Source organism: Periophthalmus magnuspinnatus, chromosome 19 (assembly GCF_009829125.3).
Source record: "Periophthalmus magnuspinnatus isolate fPerMag1 chromosome 19, fPerMag1.2.pri, whole genome shotgun sequence".
NCBI classification, from domain to species: domain Eukaryota; kingdom Metazoa; phylum Chordata; class Actinopteri; order Gobiiformes; family Gobiidae; genus Periophthalmus; species Periophthalmus magnuspinnatus.
The window spans coordinates 16,259,484-16,269,690 of record NC_047144.1 but is presented as its reverse complement, the minus strand read 5'-3'; the positions used below and the strand labels follow the sequence as shown (position 1 = coordinate 16,269,690).

General features: G+C 35.4%; 2 protein-coding genes across 2 annotated transcripts; one reads left to right on the top strand and one right to left on the bottom strand.

Moving 5' to 3' along the window:
* Positions 1–1,227: 1,227 nt before the first annotated feature.
* Positions 1,228–4,117, bottom strand: cript (cysteine-rich PDZ-binding protein). The gene is made up of 5 exons (XM_033984825.2): positions 3,985–4,117; positions 3,706–3,771; positions 3,341–3,395; positions 3,142–3,245; positions 1,228–2,337 (listed from the first exon to the last, which is right to left on the bottom strand). The coding sequence occupies exons 1-5, from the start codon at positions 3,998–4,000 to the stop codon at positions 2,273–2,275; spliced, it is 306 nt and encodes a 101-aa protein (XP_033840716.1). The 5' UTR covers positions 4,001–4,117; the 3' UTR covers positions 1,228–2,272.
* Positions 4,118–5,530: 1,413 nt separating this feature from the next.
* Positions 5,531–9,845, top strand: pigf (phosphatidylinositol glycan anchor biosynthesis, class F). Its single transcript, XM_033984693.2, has 5 exons — positions 5,531–5,892; positions 6,886–6,977; positions 7,063–7,179; positions 7,733–7,841; positions 9,563–9,845. Exons 1-5 carry the CDS (start codon positions 5,665–5,667, stop codon positions 9,674–9,676), a joined length of 660 nt encoding a protein of 219 aa, XP_033840584.1. The 5' UTR covers positions 5,531–5,664; the 3' UTR covers positions 9,677–9,845.
* Positions 9,846–10,207: the final 362 nt, after the last annotated feature.

Below are 10,207 nucleotides of genomic sequence, written 5' to 3'. Positions count from 1 at the left end.
GAGCCAATAGAATCTTCACATCAACTTGTCGGCATAGCAACCAAGAGTCAATAAAAAAACAGTAATATTAACAATGAATAAACAGTTACAAGAACAGCAAAAGGAACTAATCAGATCATTGCAATGTTATAAACCCAATTATGTAAAATGTACAAAGAAAATATTGAGTTGGTTTCAATGTTAAAACTGATGTTACTACAACAAGTGTTTAATACAGACCTAATAAAAGCAAGATGGGTAATTTGTATGAATGAATAACAAAACTACTTATCAACTTGAAATTGAAAATTGTCAAATGAAAATACCACCAATTTCATTAAGATAGCTGCAAATCCGACAAACTATTACAAATACATAATTAATAATGAGGATCAATATTGCTGGGACGTTTGAGCGTTGGGGAGGGAGCTGTGGTCAAGTTGTAATATATTTTAAATTGTTAATCGCTATGGCAACGGTCCAAGTTCTTATCATTCCAAAACCCATGGATAGACTTTGCTTTGAAGTTGTTTTGTCTTCTGGGATGTCACTGTTTTTGTTAGATTTTTTTCAACTTTGTGTTACATATTATATAAAAAAGAAGGAAAAAAAAAACTTCAACAAAATAAATAATATTAATTTTTTGAAACTTATTTTAATACCTTATGTGTATAATAGTGAAAATATATATCAGTTGTTTTTTTTAATTTATTTTGTAGTACTGTCATTTTGCCTTCAGCTAATCCTTTTCACACAGTATATCTCTTCCAAATATTTCCTGACAGAAATTAATCAAAACATGTAAACTTGAGTGTTCATTCATAAAAATAGGCCCCAGGAAAATCAATAAATACAACTTAATCACTATGTGCCCAAGTTCAAATATGTCACAATGACCTGTGTGTGCCAGCCTAATTAGGAAAAAAGTTACCCAGCATGCCTCTGTGCTTTCCATGCTGTTAAATAAGTAGCTTACATCACCACCTGTACTGGCCCTGGACGTTTTAAATCAATAATAAAAACCAGTGTGTTGTGCATGTACCGCTTGAGCCCTGAGGCAAAACCCGGCCTTTTATATTTCAAATACCATCAACTTTGACCTCTATCTTGAACAGTAAGGCGGCCATGATTGTGTGCAATATCCAAACACGATTATATCAGCGCTAAACCTGTTACAAGCAGAGAGGGGGATCGTGAATGACGATCGTTTGACGTAAGCAGCTACATTTAGATATAAACTACTCGAGGTTGTTGTCATAATTGTTTATTCACTCAAAATTAGAACTATTTTACAAACTGAAAACTATTTAAAAGCAAATAAAAAGGTCTTTACAAGGTTATAAAATGTACACATTATATTGGCTGGTTTGGCCTCAGAAGATGTGAAAGTAACTGGGAAACAGCTCAGAGCACACTGCAAAAATCAAAATGATAATAGAGTTTGGATAAAATATAACTTGAAAACAGAATTTCTATCTAAATTTGAGTAGTTATGAAGTTATGATTTAATGACTTTATGCACCCAGATCATGATTTTTTTATTATTATTTCCATATATTTGCTTTGTATTTCAAGCCATTTTATTGCTGAATAGGGTGAGGAACTTGAACCTAACCATTTTGCAGATTTTTATCATATTAATTTCAAGCAAAATTATCTTGGTACCAGCGTAAAATTAGGGATGACCCAATTCCTGTTCCGATATCTGCCAATACCTTGGTATCAGGTATTGGCAGATACGCAAGACCAGAGACACAAATTGTATATGGTAAAAATCAAAATGTGTTTTCTAACTGTTATTTATCATTTAGTAGTAGTAGTAGTATTTAGAAGTAGCAACAGAATAAAATATCAGTTTAATATTATGAGACAGTTTGAGCCAATGTCGTCTTATTACACCAATTTATAGCCATCAAATTTTTCAACATCGGCACCAATATCCAATCATTATCGATTTGTTGCATTCCCATCTAAAATGTCATGAAACAAGACGACAAGACGAATGGCCATATGAGCAATTAAATTAAACTTAACAAAAATACTCAAATCTAGATGAAGATTTATAAGTTATTTTAAACACTACTCGATGTTACATTTTGTCTGTGGCTTATTTACGGAGCTGCAGCAAAATACAGTGACTTAATTTAACAAAATATTTCACATATAAGAGGCAATGAGGAAAAAATATATAACAAAAGCAACATTGTGAGGGCAGATAATGGAAAGATTCAGACTAAGCACAGGTTTCTCTCCCTCTCACTGGACTAGACCGACTTCGAGCAGGTCGCCTCCTTCACACAGACGTTTGTTTGTAGTTCTTGGTGTCCAAAACTTTCTTGCCGCACATTGCACAAATTCCTGAAAAGAAGCAAAGAGGATCAAAATTTTGAAAAACCTGAAGAAATTCCTGCCTTCCATAAAGCATGAGCTAATACGTGTAATCATTTTGGTGGCGTGACCCTGTTGACCCAATTCAACAACTTACATTTTTCCCTGACTCGTAGGCACAGGTTCCTCCATCCTTTTTAAAATACCATAATGTTTTGAAGTTTTATAAATTTAAGATAATCAAATATTTACCTGACTAAATCAAAGCATGACGAAAGTACACAGATTGTATTTAAGGAACACTGTCTGGTTAACTCTCTTGGATTTATTTAATTAGTTGCAAAATAAATAAAAAACTAAAAAAAAAAACCCTTATTGTGAGCAGGGCCCACCACTCCACAGACCTGTAATGCTACATGTTTATGTCCAAGGTCATAGAAGACTTTAATTTTTAGTGTGGAGCCTTTCAAAGCAGTAATGTTTCCATGGAGACAAGCAGGTGGTGGACCCTCAGCCCAAAAGGTTCAGGTCATTTTCTGCCTCAATTGAATCTTCTAAGTTGCCTTGTATGAGTCAGTATATGTGTTTATACGAATGCAAGCAGCAATTAAATATATATATATATATATATACACTTCAACCTTACAGTCCTGCTTGTTTTTAGAGAATGGGGTAAAATATTACTTGGCAGTGGGGGTTAGAGGGGAACAAATGTCACCTTTATTAAACTTACCAACTATGCCATGTTTATGCTCTGTTAGTAATGGCAGCAGTACATCAATCGAGAAATACTTAGGTATATTAACAGGCGCATCATTATCATTATTCATTTACCTTTCTTGTAGGCGCAGCCCTGACAGTAGTGTGATCCAGACTGATGGACGGAGCTCTTACAGATCCGGCAGATGGCGAAGCCTGACTTACTGTATGGGTCAAATCTACAAGACAAGACACAAAATATTGAATCAGTAAAATTTGAATAAAGCACAACTTTTTTATTGAACTTGATTTTGTATAATTTGTAACTACTCACCTGGCTTTCTTTGATGTCAGAAGTTTGTTTTCATTAAGTTTTCGACCACCACTTTCTGATAAAAAACAAAGACACAACATATAAAACAATGAATATACTTATGCAAATACAAATACAAAATCTATTTTCAAATAGTTGAATGACAACCCTAACCCTTACAAAGAGCAAAACACTTTTTATAAAACAGTGAATTCAAATTTGATGATTCTAAGATTAAGACCAAACTATTAACTTTACTTATTAACTCTACCACACAAATATGAATATTACAGAAGTAACAAGCTGTCTGAATTAGAGAAGTCCTAAACAGCTCTTTGTTTATAACCTGAAAGCAGACAAAAATGCTAACGTTGTTCTTGTCTCACCTGTTGTATTCCGGGCCCCATCTTTCCACGTATCTGGTGTTATTACTTTTCCCAGTTTCTTCTCACCTATAACCAGATAAAATATATGTTAATGTAATATATATATATATATATATATGTCTAAGCAGCGTTTGTGTTATTAGACAGCGATAAAACACAATATAGCTAGTTAGCATTAGCCCAACTGCGTAGCTTCTTTAACTTTTAACCTTATATTCGTCCTAAGCGACAAAAATACAACTTGAATAGTATAATTATATTGTTGGTTGTGGTACGTACATTTCTCGCAAACCATCTTCACGTTTCTTCAAATTACAAAAAGTGCAAAAGTAAAAGAACACGTTAGCTTGGAAAATTAGCTCTGGATGAAATATGTAAACTTCCGGTATGTTTTGTTCCACCTTGTAAATACGTCATAGATATTCTCAACTACTATTGGATAATATAATTGTCAATCAAAAAACTGCCTTGTGATTGGATAAATTGTTTTTGTAAAGTTGGAGATTGTAAACAAAAGATATTCCGTTTATAATTTCATTACAAAAATCCAAACAAGTACAAACTGAAGCTTTAGTTTCAAGTTATACATTTTATACATAAAGAATTTTTTTTTTATTCTTTTACTTTTAGATATTTGAGTGGAAAAAAAGTTTGAGTTTGTACATAAAATACATTACATTTAAAATGCCTTTGCAAAGTCAAATTTAAAGCTTCAATTACAAATTAACAGAATGTAAATCTAAAAAATCTAAAACACAAAAAAGTTATATTATAAAGCAGATAAATTATAAATGTATTAAAATAATTTACTATGTGTAGAGATAAATATATAAACAGAAGATTAAGATGTATCCTATGGAAGCCCGTTTCCGCCATGAAAAAAAAAATAAAAGCCCCACAGAAAGTCGAAATTACGAGTTTTAAACTCGTAATTAGTAGTTTAAAACTCGTAATTATGAGTTTAAAACTCGTAATTATGAGTTTAAAACTCGTAATTACGAGTTTAAAACTCGTAATTAGGACTTTTAAAACTACTAATTATGAGTTTAAAACTCGTAATTAGGACTTTTAAAACTACTAATTATGAGTTTAAAACTCGTAATTAGGACTTTTAAAAGTATGAATTATGAGTTTATAACTCGTAATTTTGGGAATGTAACATTTACAAAAAGTGAACCTTATCAATTTTGATTAAATGAATTTGGTATTTTAATAATTTCCTCAATAAACCAGCGGGGTTGTGACCAGCTGGCACTCTGCTCAGACCAGGAAAACGAGCGCTCACAGACACAGAGCACAGCTCATGAGTGGTCAGAACAGCACTCAGGGCCCACTGATTTGTTCAAGACGCCAGAAACTTTACTGGAGCTTAATTTATTCATTTTTTAAAAGTATGTAGGTGATAAACATAACAGTCCTCCTCCTGTCTCCTCTGCTCTGTACACTCAGTTGCAGTGTGCTACAAGCTCAATTAAGACTTTAAAAGTTCTAATTACGAGTTTTAAACTCATAATTAGTAGTTTTAAAACTCATAATTACGAGTTTTAAACTCATAATTAGTAGTTTTAAAAGTCCTAATTACGAGTTTTAAACTCGTAATTACGAGTTTTAAACTCATAATTACGAGTTTTAAACTCATAATTACGAGTTTTAAACTCATAATTACGAGTTTTAAACTCCTAATTACGAGTTTAAAACTCGTAATTTCGACTTTCTGTGGGGCTTTTATTTTTTTTTTCATGGCGGAAACGGGCTTCCATATGTATCTGCAAAAAAAAAAAAAAAAGGAATGTTTTATTGTGAAAATTCTACCGGAAATGATTGTACCATCGTGTTTACGGAAATTGAAGGGCTTATCAATGGACGAATGAACCTTCCCTCTTTGAGTTAAAATTTAGTTTGAGGGCATTTTTGAGCCAATATATTAGTATCGGTTTGTAGGTAGAAACCATCGCCATCATGTGGGACCAGGAGATCCGCGTCATGGGGTCGTGCCACGCCATCCTCGCCGCCTCGATCCTCCTGGCCACGGGGCTGCCGGCGGTGCTGGTTCCCGGGTTCTCCGTGTACGGGACTCACCTGGTCTGGATCTACTCCGTGTCCGCAACGGTCACAGGGGTCAGCGCCGCCGTCTTCTGGCTGTTCGGGATCACACCTCCAGCCAAGAAGCACACGGTCGGATACAAGGTGGACAGACTGGATTTCACGTCAATATTTATGTTTTTTCTTTGTATTTTGTGTCTTATCTGCACTAGAGTTGTTGTTTTTTGGTAATAATAATAATTGCCTTTAGAGTGGCAGTAGTAGTAGTAGTAGTAGTAGTAGTAGTAGTAGTAGTATAATCTATGAGTTACCATTGTTTATCTATCCATCATATTTTAATGGAAAGATGCTGTTACTGACATTCATGATTTTACTTTACATATTATAGTAGTTTATATATAGTTAGTATTTGGCTGTTTTTACACACAGATAAAAATCGGGACAAAACTCGGGTGGTGCTGGTTTTGGTCCTAGTTTTGAGTCGAGGTGTAGATTTGGTTTGGTCCTGTACTAATCCTGTTATAGTCCAGGTTTAGTTCCGGTTTTAGTAGTCCCAGTTTAGTCCCAATATTGATGTAATGATAGTACTAAGGTGAACACACTCTAAACCCCAAACTACACCAGGACTAAACCAGGACTAAACCAGGACTAAACCAGGACTAAACCAGGACTAAACCAGGACTAAACCAGGACTAAAATGGAACCAAACTAAATAAAAATTAAACTGGGCTCCAACTAGTACCAAACCTTACCACGACAAGTGTGACACCGGACAGTTTTAACTACTATTTGTAGTTAAGTAGGATTTACAATGGTACTTTTTGTGCTAGGTGTACTAACAGAATGTATATGCTCATCAATTTATACATTTTATTGATTGATTTGACACAATCCCATTTTGAGTTACCATATATTTAAGAACATTTGGAGAGTGTTCATGGGTTTCAGCTTCCGGTTACATATGACATTTTGGGGCCTTTCCACAGTCCAAAAGATATAGTATTTTGTTTTTATTTGTTAGGCTAATTACTATTGTAACAGTCCTAACAATTCACCATTCTGAAACTCATGGATAGAAAAAATAGACTCAAAAATGGGAGTTTTTTATGAGTTAATTGTGTGTCCCCTCTCCCTCAGCTTTCCCGGCTGTTTCGTTCATGTCTCTACTTCTTCTTGTCGTGCCTCTTCTTCCACACTGTGCTGGTTCTGTATGGAGCGCCCCTGATTGAGTGAGTATTAGCCTGTTTTATTTTCTTAAAACATCGAAGTAATTATGATTTTTAATCAAAACTGTAATCTTTTCTTTTTCCCCAGCTCTGCATTGGAAACTTTCTCCCTCGCTGTGTTGCTAACATCTCTGACCACTCTGAGATGCCTCTGTGTTCTGGGTCCAAACATCCAGGCCTGGATTAGAGTCTTCAGTCGACATGGGTAAATATGTGTCTCTGTGTTGAGTTTAAGAGGTACTCTCATCCAGTAGTAATAGTTGTAGTAGTTGTAGTGAGAGATGGAAGAAGTACTCAACAGGGGTAAGAAGTTACGTGGTCAAGTAAAATTAAAAGTATCACATGAAAAAATCTACTTAAGTAAAAGTATTTAAGTACCTGTTTTCACACAAGTGTTAAATATAGTAACATTGATTTCGTATTGTTACTGTGACCAAAATATGCATCATTTTAATCAATGACTTAACCTTTCTTATGAATTTTGTGTATTTATTTTTGTTTGCTCAAAAACTTAAGTCACCACAAACATGGTAAAAATAAACCCTCAAATTGTATGAAAAGTAAGAAATACATACAGAGCCCAAAAGAATAGGCTGAAGCAAATGCTTATGGGCACCTACCTCCAAACACTTTTTTTGAATCCCGCTCACAACATAAATGTCCTTGGTTGAGGGGTCAGATCCACTGACACACAGGTTGGCGGTGCAAACATGTCCAGTGTCTTCACTCTCTCTCTTTGTTTCTCTTTCACTCTTTAGGGCAATGTCTGTATGGGACACCTGTCTGCAGATCACTGTGACCTGTTCATTGGTGGGCGCCTGGTTAGGAGCGTTTCCGATTCCTCTGGACTGGGACAGGCCTTGGCAGGTGAGACCACATCTAGTAAAAATAAAAAATAAAAAAAAATAAAATAAAGATCCAGAGTGCGACTGTTGATTTCGCACCGCCCCAAGCACCGCCCCAAGCACCGCCCCAAGCACCGCCCCAAGCACTGCCCCAAGCACCTGCCCCAAGCACCTTGTCCAGCTAACTAGAGGCCATGTGAAAATGTGACCTTAGACAAAGAAAATGGCTTGTGCACAGTAGCTCACATATCACACCAAAGAAACAGCAGGATAAAATATATACAGTATATTCTAGATAAAAATGCTATCTAAAAACAACATAAACTCAATATTTAAAGCCATAGTGTGTAAAGTTTTTGTAATTTCTTTTTTTTTTTTTTTCTGTGTGATTGTGTATTCACAGAAAATTTTGCAAAAACGAGCATCCTTGCACTGAGCAGGCTTGCATCTCCACAAACCTGACTCTGATTTGGCCTGGATGAGGGCCTCTTCCTGCTTGTTTCCATGGAAATATGTTTCATTTGGCTATAATCTTCCGCCGTACGGCATAAAAGGTATCAATGATCCAAAGTATGACTTTAGCCTTTGAAAGTTTCATACCTTTAAGTTGCTTGAGTAATGGAAGCATTGCTCAACACTGGCCTAATTTCCTCATTTATAATTAAACAGTTACAAACACAACTTCAGGGAGGTGAAATTTGATTAAAACATATTGAGTTAAAAAGCTATAATGATTCAGTTTAATATTGGCCAAAAGGGTAATTATAATTTCAAAGCTGGAAGCAGTGGGTAAACAGTCATAATGAGCTCATTCATCAAAGTCACGTTTTTTTTAACTAAAGGCTTCAATTCAGGTTCACTGCAATCATTTTGCATTCATTTCTATCACAATATTTTTATTTTGTGTATATATATTATAGACTGTGTAGAGCCTCAGCACTGGTGATGCTGTGGTGAAATGTGAGGCTCTCTCTGGTATGGCCCTGGATGGACAAAACTAAGCTGGACTGCCACATTGGTCTTATCCATAGATTGTGTGCTCCATTGTGTTTTTAAACTCCATATGCCTTCACTAGAGTCATTTGGATGATGCAATATTTTTATTTTGTGCATCTATAGCCACCATTACTTCTAGTTAAATACTTGTATATGGGCAGTGTGGTTCGGTCCTTGAGAAGTCCAAGTTTAATCAGATTAGTCCTGGTTTAATTCATGTTCGGTTTTAGTCCAGGTTTTAGTCCTAGTTTTGATCCTGGTTTTAGTCCTGGTTTTGATCCTGGTTTTAGTCCTGTTTTTGGTTCTGGTTTGAATCTGGCTTTCGTAAATTTAAATTTTTTTGCTTTAGACTTTTAGATTTCGAACATTTTTGCTGTTTTACAAGGCAAATATTTGTATATAAACTTGCTTAGTGTGAAATTAAAGCTGTCCTTCGTAACTTTTCTGGTCAAGTGCCCGACGCCTGCTTGTCTCCATGGGGATCTTATTGCTTAGCCTCGAATGTCCCACAGTGTGGCATTTATGTTATCTATCACCATGGAGACAAGCAGCAGATTATGGGTCAGAGGGGAAACTTACTGACAGTGAATATATACAAGTTCTTTGCTATAAAACTCGTATATTTGAATAAAGATCGCACAAAACAGTAAAATGTCCATGGAGACAAGTTGGTGGCAGAAAAGTGACAAAATCCACCTTTAACTTGCATAAATAAATAATAAATGCATTTCCCCCCCTTATTTTTAGGTTTGGCCTGTGTCCTGCAGCTTTGGTGCCACCTTTGGGTTTCTGACAGGACTGTTCGCTGCTCCGACCTGGATCCACTACCATCGCAAACAGCTCACGTACAAATGCAAGTGAAGCAGAGTCACTTTTTCTACATTCTGTTTGTTTTTGCTAATATTTATTGGGACTCTGATGCTTCTAATGGAAAGGGGACTGTTGTGTTTAGTCTTGGAATCACATAGGAACAAATATGATGTTAAACTGGTGGAATATATTCTGAGAACTTTAATAAAATGCTTTCGTATATATTTCGTACTCTTCTTTTAGCATGTCCTGTACAGTAATCCCATGCTGTATTTTCATTGCGCAGATGCTACTCCTCTCTCTAACCTCTAGGTGGTGCTGTTGTATCACAGGACTTATTTAATGACTTTTAAGGCTCAGAAAATTCCTCGTCTCATCTGAAAATCCAACTGCATCCCAGTCCAATCGATAAACAGCCATTTAAATTCATTGGATATAATCATGTTTTTATGTACAAGAGTACTAGTACTAGCTAGCAGTGCAGAAATATATTACCAGCATAAATCTTGTACAAGCTTGGTGGTAGTAGTAGTAGCAATAGTAGTAGTAGCCATAATAGAAGCAATGATAGGGGTAAGATGG

Coding starts and splice junctions, on each gene's coding strand:
- cript (XM_033984825.2), bottom strand. Junction 3,396..3,705: donor TGGGGCCCGGAATACAACAG/GTGAGACAAGAA, acceptor GTTTTTTATCAG/AAAGTGGTGGTCGAAAACTT. Junction 3,246..3,340: donor CTGACATCAAAGAAAGCCAG/GTGAGTAGTTAC, acceptor CTTGTCTTGTAG/ATTTGACCCATACAGTAAGT.
- pigf (XM_033984693.2), top strand. CDS start 5,665: ATGTGGGACCAGGAGATCCGCGTCATGGGGTCGTGCCACGCCATCCTC. Junction 7,180..7,732: donor AGAGTCTTCAGTCGACATGG/GTAAATATGTGT, acceptor TTCACTCTTTAG/GGCAATGTCTGTATGGGACA. Junction 7,842..9,562: donor ACTGGGACAGGCCTTGGCAG/GTGAGACCACAT, acceptor CCTTATTTTTAG/GTTTGGCCTGTGTCCTGCAG.